Genomic DNA, 20,806 nt, shown 5'->3' on the forward strand with positions numbered 1-20,806 from the left:
GACGTTCACAAGGACGCAGGTTCGACGCCTAACAAGAGCAGGAGACCAGACAATTAATGACACACTTTCGATCACCAGGTTTAAGCCAAGATAAGCAAAAACGTGACAAGAAAATGTCCAGAGAACGCGCGATCTTGAGCATTGCAAGCGCAGCTAGATGAAATGAGGGATCGGGGTAGGTGGCAACTATGTTAATGACTGTTGTCGTATCCAGGCGTATGCCCGATAGCTGATATTTACAGCAGATTAAGTGGACGAGAAGGCAAAGAAGCCAATCTTCGTGTCCACCTTCAGCCATGCTTTTAAGTGTCCTTTGTAAGACACAGCTGCGTTCTCTTCAGCGGTGTCGAACCGGCGCCTTTTCGAGCGTCGTACCAGGGTTCTCACCACTCGGCTCTGCTGCCGTAAGTGATGAGGAGCAAGTAATCACCTTCCGGTGAAGTAGCTGTTGCTGCTGTTTTCCTCCCTAGTTGGATTACGGAGGAACTTGGAGCGGTTAATCCTGGAGGAATCCAGTGGTACCAGCATGAACACCATCCTCTGGGCATTGTGCATTGCTTGGCTGAAAACAACTTCTTCCTCTGCGGATGAAATCGTTTCCTGTTGCTCCGGACTTTTTTGTTCCCACTCTTGCAGCTGAGAAAGATTAAACAATTATGAAAAATCTTTATACCTTTGAATAATACTTGGCTCGGTGGCTTAGTGGTTAGAGTGCTCGCTTCCGAGTCGATAAACGCAGATTCGATACCTTGTCAAGTTATACCAAACATCTTTAAAACGAAATTAAATATCATTCTTGCTTAATTGAGATCAGAGTGGCAATGTGTTTGGCTGCAACATACAGCTGCTGTGACATTATTTGCAAAGTGCTAAGAGCAACGCGTATCTGCGATACATACAACGCGATATAAAAACATCCATTATTATCATAACAGTAGCATATTGTACATTTTATTACCTTTTGCAACCCACTTATAACGAGATAGTAACAACATTATACTTGAAAGACAAAGGGTTTGTTGATCAAAATTTTCAAGAAAAAAAGAGCCACTGTATGAGGTATTTTTGAAAATACAAAAGTTAAGTTTCAAATCATATTCGATTAAAATACATGTTTAACTTTTGGTTTCAACATTTAAATACAATTGTGCACATCCAGTGACATCTTCTTGTGGAAGAGGTCTCGGCATATTACCAAATAATAAGTAACTATAGCAACGAACTAAATAGCAAAGTAAAATTAACACAAACTGCTACCACATCTCACGCAGCCCACAACCCAGATATTTAAAGATTTGATGCATAGATAATTGCCAAGGGTAAACAGCAATCAACTAGATAAAACCAGTAGGGTTGTTTAAAAAGTTGTTTGCCATTTCATTGCCCACACGCATTGCATCAAAATGAATCTCTTTATTCTAAAACCTGGATTGCAGCTATTTCCATGCACAGTTGATTATCTCGTCTGCTGCACGCTTCTCTCTGATTGGCCATCGAATTGGCAGTCCCGGATGAGAAATCTGTGCCCTGCAGAGGCTTTGATGGGGAATAATCTCTGAAACGACCGGTTGTTGTCTGCAAAGAGAATACAATACAGAATATCAATGGCACCAAAGGATGTGGGCTGACATAGTTACGAACAAATGGATATTGAATAAAAGTAAAATGTTCTTGCGAAAGTTATGATCAAAGTTTGTAGACGTTCCCAGCTAGCAGGGTCTGGCTGCAACACATAACAACTGAAACGTTGCATCACGAGTAAACTTTGCCGTGCAATCGATGAGCAGTCATATGGGTCATGATGTGGCATTTTTGAATCCAATAGATCTAATTTCAAATGACTGCTACTTCTTTTCTACGGTTTATTTCCAAAAGAAATCGGCGCTTAGTTTTATTGCCCAGTTGGTAAAAGTTGACGTCTATACGTCTAGCGACGTTGAAAAGATGTAAAAATGCAGTTATCTTCTTTCATACCACCTGCGTGATTCGCGTTCTTTTCTTGTTCTTGACGCTGTCCTTATACAAGTTCCGTATCTCGTCCTGAATGTCGTCAAAGAAGGCGCTTTGCCAGAAGGAGCTCGAGCACCAGACCGGGTGCTCCTGCACGGCGCTGTACATGAACTGGATCACTGCGGGGCCGAGCTTCTGTTGTGGACGAAAACACAAAATCGAAACATTAGCAAGTCGATGCAAGAACCACATAAAAGCTACAATGACCATAGTCAATTTGCTTCTGAAACGAATTGAGTCAATCTTGGTTAATTTCGGGTCCCAAAACAGGAGTATCAAGTCGAAATTTATTGATTCGCTGTGGTTTTCAAGATATGGCACCATTCTAACATATGTTTTACTTGCTGATGAGGCAAGGAGTAGCCTATGCGCTTTTTCACTTGGTACCTTCGTCACTCAGTTAAAGTTGGGCACTTTATATGTTTGGCGGAAGATAGACGAGGAATCTTTTCATATTGTATTAAGCTTGGACAATTTATTGCAATGCTTTCATCATATTTCAAGTCGACTTCCTGCCATAATACGTCGAAAGTGAGATATACTCATCTCTCATAGTGAAGTAATTTATTTTACAAATAAAACTAAATCCTGATGATATTACAACTTACCCTGTGAAAGTTGGTAACGACTGGAAGCATGTCTGCGGCCAGAGTATTCTCATCGAGTTGGCCACTGCTGTCCTGTGGTGAAATGGTCAGTTAGAAAGTTAATGTAAACCTTGTGGAATTCAAAAGCAAAACTGTGGGTGCAATTAGACAACAATAGTGGTTGAAATTATATGTGGCCACCGTGTGACCACTCCCTCATTGTGTACAGCCCCACCCAGCTGTGTGACTTGCTTGAAGATGTGGACAGCACGATGGCGCTCAAGTTCAAGTGGAACAACTCATTGAATCATCAACAGCTCTTGACTTCACTTGAGACCAACACACAGAAAATCAGTCACAGTTCAACTTGAGTTGCAAATACTGGCCATGAGGGTTCTAAAGGAACCAGTCACAATCGAACGTCACCATCCACGGAGAAGAAAACGAATAAAACTAAGTTGATGTTGAGGTTAATTTTATACGAAAAGAAGCAAAGTTGCCTTTCATACTGCAAATTACTATTTACATTCCTTTAACGATCTTAAACGAGCAGTATTTTTTCCTGCCAGAGTGGGGCTAAAGAATATACCACAGCCCAAATCATTAAAAGAAGACTTATCAACCGGCCGACAAATGGAGCATCGGCATATCTTGGATAATGAGACCAGGCATTGGCTGTTCTCCAGTAGCATTTCAGTGTGGTCCAGGAAACACCGCCAGCCTGGGAAACTAAGAGGATAGACCCTCCGCCCCATAGGATAATGCGAAGGCGACAAACAAGTGGAGGATTCAACGTTAATTCAATGTAAAAGCAACAGCTATGCTTGTCAAAGCACTAACCTGCAGAGCAGTGTTGATCAGCCGTGCTATGTATTCAAACTGCTGGGTGTCCAGTAGAGCGTGACTCTTTGCGTATGATGCTAACTCATGCGTGAGAGCGAACCGGACAGCTCTGCTCTTCAATGCTCGGATCACTGTCAACATATTGAGATAAACTCGAAAACCAGCTCGTTTGTTTGATCGATAATCGCAACTGTCATGTCAATAGCGGTTCACAACTCCATAAGAGGACGAGTTCAAATTTATTTCTTCTTCACAAGCATAAGATTGTGTTCGACAACGCATTTCGAAATTCTACAAAGACAGACGATTAGCCCATTTCGTTATGTACTTCCATCATTTTCAATCAATCAATAAAGCGACCCGTGATGCAAAAGTGGCGTTATAATTGAGATTTCTTTGAAGAATGTGATATTGTCTTCACAAATATATCAGAAACACGTAACTCACCAGTCAGAAACAAAGCCTAAAGTATGGCAATGACACAGACAGTTTCCACAACCTTTCTTGTAGGTTTGGAAATCGATTTAGTTGTACTTGTGCTGCCGGTAGGTTTGTATGACTATGACGTGATAAAATCTCGTTGTGTACCTGCTTGGAATATTTTCTTTATCTCGAGAGTTTTGTTTTCCATTATAAATGAAAGACAGTTCTTCAAAACCTCCAATCTCCTGCTGCTTGTAGTGGGAGCTCCAAGACGGCTGGCATACGAAACTGAACAGAATTACAGAAATCTTCAATAACTCAAAAACTATTCGCAAGCTTCTTAAAGATACACGCCCCAACAACATCATTCCAAAGTGGACACATCTATTTTTCTTGAGATCAAAAAGTAACTCCTTGCCACATTTGTTGGAGTTTTTATTTTCACATTCATCAAATGAACGTTGCAACTATTGCAAAAACATGTAATAATCCTGTTGAACACCCTACAGTTCAGTATTCTGCCATATTTCCTACACAGTTAATACTGAGCAAAACAATATTGAAGGTGAAGGTATTGGACAGTTGGTTGAGAAACAGCCAATTAGAGACCACAGCAATGCGTTTGAATGTGACAAAGGCCAGGAATAAAGTGTCAGAAGATGGGAGGGAAATGGAAGATTAAAAAATAGCCATGTGTGATATATGTGAAGAGTGCCAAAGGAAATTCTATACAATGTTCAGTGTGTCTGTAAGTGCTGCTCTGTGGTGCTATCTCAAAATGGTCGCTAGTAATTTCAAATGTGTACAAGTGCGAGAGATCAAAGAATGATGCCAATGATGAATAGATGGGGATGGCAGAATAAGGTTAGAAAACGTACAGGACCGTACTTGAACCGACTTAGAAAGTTTTATTAATTTTTTTTATCTGCGAGATGCACTGGATAGAAACGAAGGTTCTGACGCAGGGGTGTGGAGAAAGTCTAAGGAATTACTTTATCATAACAAGGGGTGAATATCGCTTGATAAAAGCAAAAGTACATGCAACATATATGAGAAATACCATGCTTTATAGCAGTGAGACGAGTATTGTGAAACAGACAAATTTGAAAGTCGTGATAATAGACGATTGAGTGGATGGTATATCGATAAAGAGGAAGAAGAAGCTAGCTACAAAATTTAGGGAGATGGTTGATGTTGAAGCTATTTTGAATGTTCTAAGATGAGGCTAAAGAATGAATATTGAAATGGATGATAACAAAGGAATATGAAAAATGAGGTTAATATGAAAAAGTGTCATAAAAATATCAGTAGAAAGATACATGTAAGGTAGAGAACTAGAGGTATCTGCCTAGCCAACAAATCAATCATTTTTTACATTGATTCAACCGTTGAATCAACGTTGAAAACGAGATGTTGAGCATCATAAGTTGAAAATATCAACGTATGATGTTGAGCATCATCTCACCTGGTCGGTTTCCTTCGGGAACTCTCTTGCTGGTTTGCTTTGAAAACTTTGGCTGTCTCTCTCTGTCTACGCTCGACTTCTTTTCCTCCATGAAAGCTTGAACTGCAGTTGAGCTCACCTTTGGAAAACGACGCTGATTGGCTCGATGATACGAGCCTTCGGAAGGTTTCGGAATCCGTTCGGTAAGAGGAGTATGATTCGGATTTTCCTGCATGAAACAAATCAGTTCATAAATTACAAAATCTAGAAAAGGTAGCAGTCTTCTCAGTCGCAAACCAAATAATACAAATTGCCACAATAAAATTTCGTCACGTATTAGTAAACGAACGGTGACATTTACGCCATGTTCAAATTATTGCTCCTACGAGTAACATGCATTCGCAAGGTTATTTTCAGGTTACAAAACGTAAAACAATGAAACAACTGATATTTGCAGTTGTGCGAATGAAAGACTTAGTCACAATATAATGCTTTCCGTATTACGGAAGCAATGTCATAATATAATATTAGTGCTCGTCATATTCGATCAAAACGACATGGAGAACTTTTGAATGAATTTGGCTGCATAAGACAACACTGCACGTTAATAAATAAATATCTTAACGTTATGGATGGATGGTCATTTTATTTTTGTTTGGATGCCAACGTACATAAAACAAAGACGTACAGTGTGCATTCAATGAGAGAATTATGTTATGTTATCTTAATGTTATGTGAAGCTGATAGACAATAGAAATACACTTACAGAAGAACTTATGAACTTGCTTGGGTTGAATGAGAATGTTGATAAGTTGGCGAAGGCGAATGGAGTGAGGTGGTATGGGCATGTTTTGAGAAGAGATGAAGATGATGTTTTGAGAAGAGCGCTGGAGTTGCAAATGGAGGGTAATAGAAAACAAGGAAGACCCAAGAAAGTGTGGAAAAGACAAGTTGAGGAGGAAAGAAGCAAGGTGGGTTTGACAAGAGAGGACGCGTTAGACAGATCGATGTGGCACTTGGAGGTGAATCCGGCCACCCTCGGTAACGGGGACATCACCGGATTAAAATTGGACTACTACCCCTACTACTATGTGAAAACATTCTAATTAACGTAACTGATTGAAAGGAATTTTTGAATTGTTCTTCTGTGATTTCCCTTTACTCCTCACAAGTGTACAGAATCTCAGCCAATACTGGAGGATTTGTGCAGAACAGGTGGTGTGGACTTCAAAAGCCAAACATAGCAGAACTGCCAGTTGTGCGTTTTTCCCACGGAATTGGGATAGTTTCCGTCAGAAACTTGCAAGTAAACTAAGCACTTGCTGGTTGCGAGTATCAAGCTGATTTTGATATTGGGTGATTTCAAGACAAGCTCTATCTTTATTCATCGTAGATCTTATTTCAGGTGATATAATGTAAAAGCGATCTCACAAATGTTATACAGGGTGAACAGAAAGTCCTTGGACCAACTTGTAAACGATTTATTAATAGAAAATAAATAAAATTTAATCAAAAAGATATCACAATGAGAGCTTACAATACTACGAATAAATATATTATTTTAAATGTGGTAGCTCTTCACTTGAATAACTCTCTCAATTCTTTGTCGGAAGCTTTCGACCCAGGCACGTAGCTCATCCTGGGGTATTTTGGCCCAATCCCGCTGGAGTGATTGCTTCAGAGTATGAACACTTCGGTGAGCAACAAAACAGTCCTTGCCTCCAATAACAACCATGCAAAAGTCCATGGGATTCAAATCAGGCGATGAGGGAAGCCACATTTTCTTGCTCCAGGAACTTGGAAGAATCTGTGCTCTTTTAAATCTCTTTTGCTTTTGGAGCGATGTGAGGAACTGCCGTTTTCTCATCTTGTTAAGGAGACAACTGAAGATACTTTTCCACGTAATGGTTTTCATTGAAGTGTTACTCACATTCATGTCTTTGTCCACTGACGGATGGATATGTTTGGGTTTCTCCTCACCCTTTCTCGGACAGCCTTAACCACTTTTAAGGCATATCAGTGACAGTGACATTCAATATGTTTAATCATAGAATGAAAAAAGTCTAAGGACTTTCTGTTCACCCTGTATAATACTTTGGAGCGTTGATGGGTAGTTTTTTCTGCTTTCATTTTGTGTAACTTTGTAAAATTCCAACCTAACATCAACAATCAACATGCCAGGTTTGGCTACTTCTTGGCAATGGCAATTAATCTAAAAATTAACACAACCACAACACAACATCATTCGAAACACCGAAACAAGATCTTTACATTCAAACAGATGTTGTTTGCGGTGAGTGCTTTTTTTCTGAATAGATACGTGTCGTGTATGTTGTGGTTGTATTAATCAAAAATAAAACATGTTTCCAAAAAACAAGATATCAAAATAGATTGTCTGAATTATTTTCTTCTACGACCTCAACAGGTATGATTCAATCCAACACTTATCCACACACCTTGAACTTTGCAAGTTAAACAGAAATATGAAGTGGAATAAAAAATTTAAGGAAATACGTTCGTTATACCAGTGAGGGTCATTGCGTAACTATTAGATGTCATTTGCTCAGCCTTGTACTAATTGTCCGAAAAAAATATTTTTTCAACTGTCAAAGCATAAAAACGAACATACAGAGTCGTTGATAATGTTAATGCACTATGAAAAATAGTGAAAACCGTCTATTCATACTTTCATAGCAATGGTAGGCCTACATCAGACAACGTAACACGGTTAACACATAAAAGTAGCATTTTTCCTTCAAAGTTTTATTAGGTAAAGCCAAATGCCTTTATTGATGAAGCGCGCACGTATTTCCGTGTTCGATAGCTACGTCATCCCTTCCACTAATGCAGGCAAATGTTTCCCTGAAACAGTTGAGAACAAAATATTTGTGTTCTCTAACTTATTGATTGCAGGGCTTCCAAGTGTTTTTCAAAAAAAATCCGTCAATTTTGGAAAGCCGCGCAAGGGGTGAAATCTGTTGGGGCGCATATTCAAAATTTAACTTTAGCCTGTGTATTTCCTTGACTGAAAAGACTGAAAAGCGCTACAGCAATAGAAGTTAATATGATAGAACAATAGCTGACGATTGAAACGACACCAAAGCAAGGTCGCTTTGCGGTCAAAGTTCGCCCGATTGGCACGTGATCACTACTCATCGATATATCGCAGTCCACGATGGGCAGGTTTTGCCGCTTAGGTGTAATCTGCTTACGAAAACATTCTTTTCTTCTTTTTACACCATTGCAATGTCTGGCAGAGAATGTGACAAGTAAGCCAACACACACTACTTGGAATTAGCTTCTGATTCAGCAAAATGTTTCTACTGTTTCGTGGTTTCACATAAACATATACACAGCGGGAGTGAAATGACAAATTTAGTCATAGCATGATATTGATATAGGCGTGTTCTTACATTCAAGTAAAGGTCGGAAGCCAGCTCTTTAACGTGCTTCAGAGCTAAGTATACGTCGCTAACGTCGGCTTGAATTCGATCGGGCGTTTCGCTAACAACCTGTAAAATATGTGGAGCTTAACTTGCCGAGTATAATATACAAGTTTGTAGACTGAACTCTTGGTTGCTGGATGCTGGCATGATTATATTAAGCTTCAAGATATCATCAACATGGAAAACTGCAATGTGAATTAGTGCAATTTCAAACATACACAAAAAATTGTAGCCTACATTTCCTTTACTATATTCGGGTAATCGGGTTCACATAAACCCAATCACGTGAAGAAAAAAACATTGAAGTTGCACTGGATGAAATTATAAAATAACGAAAGTTAAAAACTGATTTTTCAAATTAATGCCCAAACTTTACTTTGAATATGTTAACTTTCCTTCCATAGTATACACTGATTTTTGTGCTTACATTTTTCAATTTATTTAGGCATAGTCCCAGACAGCGAAATCCGTCATTTTTACATTGATTCAACGTCTTCCGATGTTCATTGTTCAATAAATGTAAAAATGACAGTTATTTGCTGTCTGAGTTGTCGCTTGGACAATGAGATAACGATTGGCACCTGCTTCATCAAATCATCTCTCGTATTTGCATGAAGCAAAAAATCTATGATCTTGTGTTTGTGCTTCAAGCATACAGTGTGGACGAATTTTTGTTGTGGGAATCACATCTTCGCATGGTGATGACATTCAGAGAGGATGAGTGGATTCGCTTTGTCGCAAATTGCAATTAATGAAGTGAACACAATGTTCTCACCACATCAAACGTATGCAGCCGGCGAAATGGAGGACCGTTTTCCTGGACGAAAAGGGAAAAGGCTTGACTGTCCAACAGCTTGGGAACAAATTCGTTGGAAGAAGGAGTGTTTGTCACGTCGAAACCTCTCATAGTGAGATAGTGGTCCTAAAAATCATTTTACGTCTTTGATGAATGATCTATGTTTTTAGGATGGTAAAGCATGAAAGAATACGATAAAATGGAATGAAATATTCACGAAAGAATGAAATAACAAACGAAGATGTACGATCTAGAATGTAAGCTAACACGGCGATTCTACAAACAGTTAAAACAAAAATTGCATGAGGCTGTTCACCAGGCATTAAGTTAAATAACATGATGCCTTCTGCTGGTGCAAACGTTAAATCAACGTAAAAATGAAGCATTTTGCTGTCTGGGAAAGCGCGCTAGCATAACATATGAAAATAAGTCGGTTCAAACTGATCGATACCACACGGCCACATCTTCCAAGACAAAAGATTGGCTTTCTAACCTTTCAGCCCGTTTAGCATAAATCTTCAAAAAAAAAAGCATAATCCTATGCAACAGCAGTTGGCTGAGTTGAAAACATGTGAAATGCGGACTTTGCTGGCTTGGGAACATTTTAATAACTAGATGAGTACACAAACCTTTTGAAAGCGGATAATGGGCTTCGGGTGGATCCTGCATACTTGCAGGCTGGATCTATATCCCATTAAAAGCTGGCAGAATAAACGAAGGAATATTGCTCGAATCTCTTTGTCCTGAAAATCAATGGACAACTCAGTTACATAAGTATATATGTTGTCAGGTAGAAATGTTACAACGAACACTAATTTCTGTGGTATGCAGTTCAGTAGTTCTATCTTACACTTTAAAGACAAACTCAGAAAAAATCGTTAACTACTTGTCCCAGTTTTGACGTCATCAATGCGAAATAATAACAAAACAAGAAGAAACGTTGAAAAACGTTCGATAGCCTCAGTCAACAACTCGGTATGTATAACAGCGATCGAATTGTTTAATTCACAATTGAAAAAATCTGTTAAGTAGGCTACAGTTGCATGTCGCCAATAACAATTAATGGTGAACATTTTTTATAGGACTGTAAGCCTGTGAGTGGACCACCAAAGAATAAGGCAAAGTGAAAATACTTTTGTTTGAAATTAATGGCCATCTTTGCCCTACAGTGTTTAGCAATGAAATTCAAAAGAAAACCTCTCACAATTCCAAAATAGTGTTCAGTTTGATGGAACATTGAGAATAGAAATTCGCTTGCAAAAACAAACCAGGTTTGTGCATTCGTGTGGGTATAAAAAGTCGAAATGGCCCGTTTCCGTGAGTCCGATTCGGTGAGTCCGATTCGGTGAGTCTGATTCGGTGAGTCTGATTCGGTGAGTCTGATTCGGTGAGTCTGATCCCTATTCGGTGATTTTTTCAATTTTTTTGTTTAAATTATCGGGTACCGTAGCCTAATTATCATTGCCGTTTTAGGGTTAGGGGTTGGAGGTTAGGAACTCACCGAATCGGACTCATCGAATAGTAGCAGACCCATAAAAAGTATGGTCGAGTAAAGGCCAGGTTAGGCTGCTTCACTGTCAAGAAGTAGAAGTATAAAATAAACAATCATGTCATACAAATTACAACGTTACAATTTAGTTCTTCCAACTAACTTAAAGTAATACTCAAACTTGACAAAAAGCAGGATGAAAAGTTTTAAAGTTGAAGAGAAAAGATTACTATCAAGTAATAGTAACAGGACTAACCAACTTGGTCACTGTATAAGCCAGGGAAATATGAGCAACACGTAATCTCAAAACTGCACAAACTGTACAAAAAGGAAATAGCTCGATTGCTCAATACCAAAATGATGAATTGCACCACAAGCAATTCAAACCGAATTCAGTGATCACGTCTAGACATGAATGTGGTACCTACATGAATTAACACGCAATTCAAATGTGTCTCAACTGCTTGAGCGCATAAGCAACCGAATGTGAGTGAAAACTTGAATTGCCCATAAAATGAATCGTTGCCTATGTTGATCAAACGTCACATAACATCAATACAGCACGAATTTGTACATTGCTCACACAATGCCCACGCCAACACAAAATTTTCATCTCTCCCTAATCTGTCTTGAGCAGCTTGAATGGAAGAAATAAGCAACACTATCTTGCTTTGAAGTGCAAGTTAATTGCGAAAAGGTTAAGCTGTTACCAAAGTGGGCTCAACTTTGAAACTGGCACATCGCAAACAGACAAAAGGGAAAGACTGCTTTGAAATTTGACTCCAATGTGATTTGGCTTTTAGTGGTTACTACCTGCTAACAAAAGTAGGCACAAATAAAAAAAAGAAAAGAAACAGATTGATGTAACACAAATAAGCGTCTAACCACAGTTGTCAGATTTCGGCGCTTTGCATTTACAGGGTCTTGAAAGAAAAACCACTTGTTTATCTGCGTTTGAACTACAGAGCACTCAGTCGTTCAATTTTACTTCAGATCCACAAGGTTTTCCTGGTCGGGCCAACTCAGAGTGCTTTTCTATTGATACAATGTGGCCAATGATTTCATTGCATGGACATTCAGCTTAACAAATACTATAATTCCAATTCTGCACCAGAAAATTTGATACGTATTACATTGATCCAACGTCTGCAGACGACCAAAAGTAGCAATTTTTCGAGCTGAAATGTGCCACAGCCCACAACAGTCAGCAAGCCCGTGTTACGTTACAAGTTGAGTGGGCGGTGACGTCATAACTTATGCAACGTAACGCCGACTCAGTAAAAATACCATCGACCTTGCATCACGTCATTGAGATATTATAAGAAAAATCTTGCAATCAAAACCACACAATAACATTCATCGATTAAAACAAAATAACTGAAGGAAATAATCGGCCACCCCAACTGGTGGGAGAAACACTGAATTTCGATGATGATAAGAAACCTTTATAAACTTTACAAGTTTTATAACGAAAGACTTTGCAAAATGCAAGTCACGCTCTATGAGGCTTAGCACAAGTGCTCCACATCTGCATCATACCTCCACTTAGCACCCTAGTGCATGATGAAAACGTGAAAAATTTTGGGAGCAGAAAGCCTCAACAGTGAATACGTGCCAGTGCAGCTAACGTAGGCATGAATGGCTTGTAGAAGGCGGAAGTAAATGAACAGGGTGTTATGATCAATATGTAACATCGACATGGTGTATGAGATGTGTTTTAACACGAAGACAGCACAACCATATTTCTCACATCAATGCATAAATTTACATAGCTGGCAAAACCAGTACCGGTACCGTAATCTTTGCATTGATTGAACATCTGCATCTGTAGATGTTGAATTAATATAAAAAGCCCAAAGTTTGAAAGCTGGTGAATAGCTAATGACGTAATAGTAATGAAAAATAGAACAAGTTGCGAAACCAATAGACGTGATTATGTAACTCTATTACCGCAAAGTTGTGTCACAAAGTTTCAAGTCACCTGTCGGGTGCCATCTGAAAGTCATGACCATCGTATTAAAGTTGAAATGTTTGCCTAAAGACAATGCATCCGTCGTTGGTAGAAGTTGCAAAATTTGTACTCAATGACACAAAAAATAGCCTTCAAGTTGTGAAAGTAAAATCTACGGATCTTCTTAATGATTACGACTTGCGAGAGCTTCTAAAGTCTAATTGTACACTTGGCGCAAATAGTTTTTAATTAAGAACAAAACTACAAACACGAGAAAATAGAGGTAGCTATTCAACAATCCCAAGTAACATAATCCGTCTTTTGATGGTCCTTTTTACATTGATTCAATTTCAAATTCTCACGTTTAAATTAATACAAATAGACATTGAATCGGTGTAAAAAGAAGATTTTGCATGTTGGAATGTAACATCAAGCAATTTACTTTATTTTCTCCTGAGACTCTAAGTATTGGCTGCACCAACAGCGGATAGTTAAAGGAGCCGATTAAGCTAACCTTTGATTAATGAAAAGAAAATCAACTTGGGAAAATGTTGATCTGTAGATCAGTAATAATAGTGCTTCCAATCAGCTGATTACGGTTGGCACATCAGGAAAAATAATCTACAAATAAGACTTCTTAATCGCTCGATTAGCTTAGCCCAGAAATGATCCCCTGTTGCTGCATCCACTTCTAATTGACAAACTACACATGGCGCAGCGTAAAAGGCTCTCACTTTCCAATCATGCAATCCTGGTTCGATTCTTGGCTTAAGCTGCTTGTTGAAAAGCAACGCTCACCTTTACCCAGGGCCAGGCCCCCAGGGTATTATAAATGGGGTGGGAGTAATTGCTGATGGAAAGGCGACAGAGAGAAAGGGACTGGCCACCCTACTCTCGTTAGTGCCGAAGGTTAGTAAGTTAGCCAAAGTATAATATTATGAGAAGATGAGAACCTTATCTTCTTATCCCCACTTCGATGCTTGGATTAGTATGGGACTCGCCTTTCCCTACGCAAGGCAAAAAATATTCAAAACGTTATGTGCTCTCAACGTGATCTGTGGCGGCCTCAAACGCAAGAAGAAGAAGATCACGCTAATGTAACGATAGTTGCTTAATATCGCTTCATCTTCGCCCTGCGTTGATACGATGTAAGAATGGCGATTTTTATCAATTGGGAGCTGTTTCTGCAATCATAGCCATCTGTCCTCAGCTGTGGAAACCTGTCAACCCAACAACCAGACAGCAAAGTTCGTAATTTTTACATTGATTTAACGTCTACAGACGTTGAATGAATGTAAAAATGACGGAATTTGCTAGCCGAGAACATACCAAACCTTGTAAAAATTATCTTGTTCAACTGAAGTTTGCTGCGTTGAATTTGTTTCGCATTGCAAGAAGTTAAAACAAGGAAATATAACATCTTTATTGCTTTATATCAATAAAGGTCGCATGTCAATCGGATCTGCTACAGAAACATTTACACAATTCTCCGAAACTTTTACATTACGTCAGTGGATAAGGCGCTCGCTTTCCAATTATGTAATCCTGATTCGCCTCCCGGCTTAAGCTGGTTGTTAAAAAACACCGCTCACCTCTACCCAGGGTGTAATAAATTGAGTGGGCGGAGTTGCTGAAGGAAAGACGGCCGAGAGAAAGGAACTGGTCACCCTACTTTCGATAGTGCCGAAGACTTAGTAATTACTATTATGAGAACCTTATCTTCTCTTCCCGAAGCTTGGAATAAGTTTAACACCACGAGTCTCACTTCACCAAAGGCACAAGAACACTCTGCCAAACTGGGGTAGACACTACATGACAACTCGGACACTGGAACGATGGAGATATTTACAAGCTCAGCATATGCTCAGCTAACAAAATCGGTCATTTTCATATCAATTCAACGTCTGGCAGACTATGTGAAAAAGGAATGATTTCGCCAGCTAGTTAGTACATCAAAGGTCACATAGGTAATGGCATGAGCGACGATGACGGTGGACCAACGTAACTACACATCAATCGAACGTCGATGACCTTGCTTTAACTACGTTCAAATTTTAGAAAACTTATATTCTCAACCACAAAGTCAGGCCATATTTAGATCGATTCGATGTTTGCAGATTTGATTCAACGTAAAACAGGGCTGATTTCCAGCCTTTGTTTTGCTAGAGATGAAGATGAAAACAAAAAAATGCTCTAACAACGCAATTTCGTGTCCACCATAATAAAGTGTGAAATCTGTTCAAAGCCATTACACAAATAGAAAAACCAGAAATAAGCCACAAGACGAAATAGCGGTGACATACACCCACGTCGTACACGCAAGTGCATATTTGTGCTATAGTTGTGACTGAATGACACACACGTCCACAGATTAGTCAGGTGAACTACAATACACCGCAAACGTCATATGCATACTCAGAAAAAAGAGTGCCCCAGATAGCAAAATCCTTCATTTTTGCATTAATTCAACGTCTGCAAACGTTGAATTAATTGTAAAGTGACGGATTTTGTTGTCTGGGGTAACCTGAATGACTCTAACGTGCTCATTGCAACACCAAGGTGGTCAAAAGTCAACCCTTTCTACAATCTAGTGTACATTGATTGAACGCTTGTATAGTTTAGTTTGAAAAGAACCCGGTGCTGCGCCAAAAACGTTCAAAATTATTTTGTTTGTTTTTTTGGTTTCATCATTGTTCGAAACTTGAACATTGCTCAATCCAAGTGCCTTGTTGTCAATCGTCAGTTATGATACATCACAATTACTTCTCATGCAAACTCAGACAAGTGCATGGGGATTGGGGATCATGTCGTTTATGGATTGAAAGCAGGATATGACGTTGACGAGGGAAAAGTTGCCGCTCAATTGAAAGTTGAAACTAAAACACAATGAGCAAACATAATTTGATGCAAATTCCACGTCTAATTGTATGAGTAAGAAGCCAGATAGCAAAATCTGTCATCTTTACTGTCTGGGAAAGCAAGAATGTAATTGTTGCAATCAATTTTCAGCGCTCTCATCCATTTTTGATTCTCAGCCTACATACTGCACAGCATATACAGTACACTAGTATATGCGCATGTGAATTATACTGTACTTAACAACATGTTCGTGCACTATATATTATTATATATATATGATATGTGCATAGTACATGTACTATTGTACTTGTTACATACTGTATTTTGAACAAACAGACGGATCAATATCGACTCAATTGATTTTACAGTTGATTTACTTCTTGAGATAATAAATCAGCCATGTGATAGTAATGAAAGATTATATCGACTATACTGCTGGTTGCTTGCGGTAGACATACTAACATGTCATGCGCGCTTGCTATTACTGTGGAGTGTGGAACATTATACGGACCTGACACCATTACCTGGACTGCCTTTCTATGTCTTTGTGGCATTAGGCTATTTTTTGTTAGCCGACAGTGATTCAATAACGGCTAACGCAAAACAAACGACTTTTTACACTTGCCACCACTGATGGCATGCCAACAACAACCCAGTAGTTACAAATTGACCTGGAGGTCAAAAACTCTACAAACCAACAATTAAAGTTAAACCAAACTCAGCAAAGTGAAAAGATCGTTTCCATTTTTTACATGGCAATTTAAAGTCTATACATGTCACAAAGCAGCAAGTTGACCAAATGCATACAAATCCCAGTCAGCAAATTAGTCCTTCTTTGCATTGATTGAATATCTGCAGGCGGTGAATCAATGTAAAAAAGACTGACTTGTTGGCTGTGTTGTTTTGTTAACTTTTTATGGTGCCGTGTGTTACATAAAGTAGGCACCACCCATTACGACGAGCCGAAACGGCCGGAGATAATTCTATTGGATATATTTTCACATCATTGCTTCCTTTCTAAGCTTTGCAAGGTTTGGTGCAGATACAAAATGTTTAACAACAACGTCGATTTTTCAATTAATACTGTAAACTAGATACATCAAAACATAAATAAAATTTCTTGCCATCCAAAAGCAGAGAAATTTTTCTAATTTCGCAATGAAAATAAATAAGAAAAATCGAGGTAAACGATTCCACATGCCGAGGCTAGCACTATGAAAGTGAAGACCTTGATACCATTACCACCAAAACCTTAGATACGAAAGTTAAAAGGCAAAACATGGCCAGCTGCCTAGTGCTTCATACGATTTCAAACAGTATATATTCACCAAAACCTCCATGAAAACGGGATAACTTAGCCTTGAAGTGAGTAAAAATACATTGATACAAATGTAAACTGAGTAGTTTGGCGTTGGAAGGTGTTACGATTAAAAGACACCAACAGCAGCAATAACATCATTGAAACTACAAGCCAAATCAGTAATGTAACAGAAAAAAACAGCATTGCAGCTATCAAGAAGCAAATTTTGGAAGTGAGACTTCAAAAAATCCCATCGACAACTTATAGGGACATGATAACCGAGATTTAAAAACACGATCTCAACTTGAAAGTCTGTTCTGTGTAAGAGATATAAATGGGTCCCAACCCTCAACATTCAACAATGTAGAGCCAACATGTGCTAAACATGTTTGCTACAAAGTTGTTACATCAGTTGTATGCTTTCAGACAGCAAATCAACAGTATTTTACATTGATTCAACGTCTGCAAACGTTGAATCAATGTAAAAAAGGATCGATTTTGCTGTCTGGGACTATAGCGTGAACAATAGTGACACATACGAAGCAAAGACATTTCGGAGCACCATTTTCACAATGATCATTTTTATGCAAAACAAACTTACGAGTCTTTCGGGTTCTGATGTCCTTGCTTGCTCTGGTGGATAGGCCCAATCAGCAACCACCAAATCAGGACATAAAACCTGCAAGAAATGTCGAAGTCAATACAATGGAACTTGTACACAGAGTTAGCACAGAAGAGTCCTAGCTCGCCAAAGTAAAGGTAGAAATATGGTTGCAAACGAAACGTGTGCATCATGTTTACATTAAACTTTATTTAGAAAATAATAGTAGATTACATATCGCTGTGGATTTTTATAACAGCCATGCACATTGCACAGCTATAATATCGGTCGTTTCAACGTTACTAAGTATCAATCGCACTTGGGTCATTTCTACGTAAGTTAAAAGGTATCCAACGCAAAATGTCTTATTCAAAGGCAGGTTCCTAGCCTCTACCGGTGTGGCAACTTTGTATTTGTTTCATATACAATTTTTTTGCTTACACAAAACCATCAGCAACAAACGAAGAGCCGTCTGACCTTTGTGAGGGCTTCCACAACGCTGGTGTAAAAAGGTTCTGGAATGCTTGGAATGTTTACGCATTCTGGAATGGATATAACTCCTCCGTCCAAATCCACAGTGATCACATCCAACTGAAATACCAACACCAGTTAATCCAATTTCATCTATCAGAAAAAGGTCATTTCACAAAAATATACCATTAATGGGGTTGACCTACTTACTTATGGCGTTCAGAGCATAAAACGAAGTCCGAAAAAAATGAGAAAGATCTGGCCAACTATCAAACATTCAAACAATCGTCGTTTTGCAAAGTTTGGTGAAAGGTAAGTTTTTATCTTTAGATTAGGTTTTTTCAAATGATATATTAAATTATCTTTGCGTAGCATATGCAATGCATAGGAAACGCGTTTATACGACGATAACTGATATAAATTGACGCAAATGAATGTTCAATACTTATTTGACAGCTGACAAACACAATGTAACGGAGGGTATCTCTTCGGTGTAACCACTCATTTCGTAACATGCATTGCAAGTTTTTGCGATGGCTTATTCACATAAGCAAACCAGCTTTGCCAACAACAGTGCTGTACTGCACACACAGTCACACAGTGATCAGTGGTCACAATTGCTAATAATTGTAAAGGTCATTTTAAGCTATGCAGTTCCGCAGGGTTGATCTCTAAGTGGTCAAAACTGGTTTTGACCACTAAGCGGTTTAAACCTGGTTTTAACCGGTAAAAACTAGGTTTAAACCAGTCAAAACCCAAAAAAATATTTTTATGTAGAGAATGGTCGGCTACCTGGGCTATGGGCTATTTAGGAAATATAAAAGCAGTTGTGAGTTGTGACTATTTTAATATGCAGGCCACGAAATAGCTGGCGGCCATGACCGCCTGAACTTTCATTAATGGCCGCCAATACCGACCTGTCAGGCAAAATTTGATGGCAAATGTTTTTCATAAAAAAAAAAATTGTTGGAATAAATTCTTGTACTTCAGTTCATCATCATCATCATAATCCATCGTCGGTTTGTTCCCCACTAGTGGGGTTGGCTGTGCAAATTGTTCATCGTTCTACCAAGCATTTTTTGGTTCATCAGAAACTTATTTTTAGAGTTTGAATTTTCTCAATAATTAAAATACCCGTATATTTCGGACCATAAGGCGCAATTTAAATCCTTTTTTTTCTCATAAATTGATCGTGCGCCTTATAAGCCGGTGTGCCTAATGTATGGATCAAGTAGTGCTTTATTGCCTACACTCAAAACCAGTACCGATACTATTATTATATAAATAAACCACCGTCTTACACAATAAACTACGGTAAAAGCAATTAGCAACTGTGATATTCACTAGGCCCATTTTTTCTTTTGCTCATTGTATTTGTACTATTGTGACTTCCTTACATTTATTACGCATTTTTGTTTAATGAGCTTTATACAGTAACCCATACTCCTTAAAATACGGTGCGTTCTATAGCCCGGTGCGCCTTATGTCTGAACAAAAAAGTAATCAAAGCAATTTATTGACAGTGCGCCTTATAATCGGATGCGCTTTAGTCCGTAAAATATGGTAACCAACAGATTGAAATATCAAAAATAAACGGTAAAATTGAATATTTTTTGTTCCAAATCCAGCATTTAGGTTATTGTTGATCAAAACAAAGTATAGGCTAGTTGAACACCATTACTAAACATGGAGGGTAATATTTTTAATTCAATTGAAAAGCAACTTGATTCATACACTAAACGGGGTTTTGACCAGTAATAGGTGGTCAAAACTGCCTGGTTTAAACCAGGTTTTAACCGGTTTAAACCGATCAACCCTGCAGTACCGCTAACGTTTAAGCAACTTTGCAAAAGACAATGAAAAGTCACGTCGTTCTTTTTTTGCAAAATTATATATAATTACCGAAATCAAATGTAAAAATCGAAACATCAAATTACATGAAATTGGGTAGTGCAGTGACAATATGAGGGTCACCGACTAAACTGCAGCTTCAAAGAAGTGATAATTTTTAAACAACCAGGTGCGTAGGCGTGGTGTAGAAACAATACAGCGATAAGTGTTGACAACTGTTTTTTCCTTTTTGTATTGTATGAAAGTTTGCAGACGTTAAATCAATGCAAAAAAAACTAATTTACTGGTTGGGAATGGTTGGTCAATTGAAACTTTCATCTGTATCTACTTTGCTCACCATTTCGTTAAGTTCTGATTTGAAAGAGGAATGGATTCCGATAAGAAAGGGAGTAGGTGATGACGTACATTCCAACAAATGTTTCGGCAAAATAGGAATGTAAGGATAACTGGAAGCGGAAAAGATATTCAACGTGAAACTAGGGACAACTTAAACCGCTGATAAGTTTAAAACTTGAAAATTGTTTCAAAAACTTTAGTGCTCTCATGTTTATCGTGATTAATAATAATCCTTTTTATTACTTAGAAACTGTACCAAACGCTCTTGACCTAAGTCATCACTATTTATAGAACGTGCAGGTTCTGGATGGATACCATCAATCGGTCTGTGATATGACCAACTTTGCATTGAATAAATCTCATAAAGCGCAGACATTTAAAAGAATGTCAGCTGTCGAG

The 20,806-nt window shown here is 38.5% G+C and overlaps 1 protein-coding gene across 1 annotated transcript in view; it reads right to left on the reverse strand.

Moving 5' to 3' along the window:
* The window catches only part of LOC145775241 (myotubularin-related protein 5-like), a 62,712-nt gene that overhangs the window by 35,620 nt on the left and 6,286 nt on the right, over positions 1–20,806 (reverse strand). Inside the window, exons 6-18 of the mRNA XM_082586493.1 lie at positions 20,409–20,517; positions 18,227–18,340; positions 17,750–17,827; positions 10,179–10,292; positions 9,529–9,675; positions 8,721–8,819; positions 5,329–5,536; positions 4,029–4,151; positions 3,438–3,571; positions 2,619–2,690; positions 1,978–2,145; positions 1,426–1,575; positions 431–636 (exon numbers count right to left, since the gene is read on the reverse strand). Coding sequence (XP_082442619.1) covers positions 431–636; positions 1,426–1,575; positions 1,978–2,145; positions 2,619–2,690; positions 3,438–3,571; positions 4,029–4,151; positions 5,329–5,536; positions 8,721–8,819; positions 9,529–9,675; positions 10,179–10,292; positions 17,750–17,827; positions 18,227–18,340; positions 20,409–20,517 — 1,722 coding nt within the window. The remainder of the gene's footprint in view (positions 1–430; positions 637–1,425; positions 1,576–1,977; positions 2,146–2,618; positions 2,691–3,437; positions 3,572–4,028; positions 4,152–5,328; positions 5,537–8,720; positions 8,820–9,528; positions 9,676–10,178; positions 10,293–17,749; positions 17,828–18,226; positions 18,341–20,408; positions 20,518–20,806) is intronic.

Source organism: Aplidium turbinatum, chromosome 8 (assembly GCF_918807975.1).
Source record: "Aplidium turbinatum chromosome 8, kaAplTurb1.1, whole genome shotgun sequence".
NCBI lineage: Eukaryota > Metazoa > Chordata > Ascidiacea > Aplousobranchia > Polyclinidae > Aplidium > Aplidium turbinatum.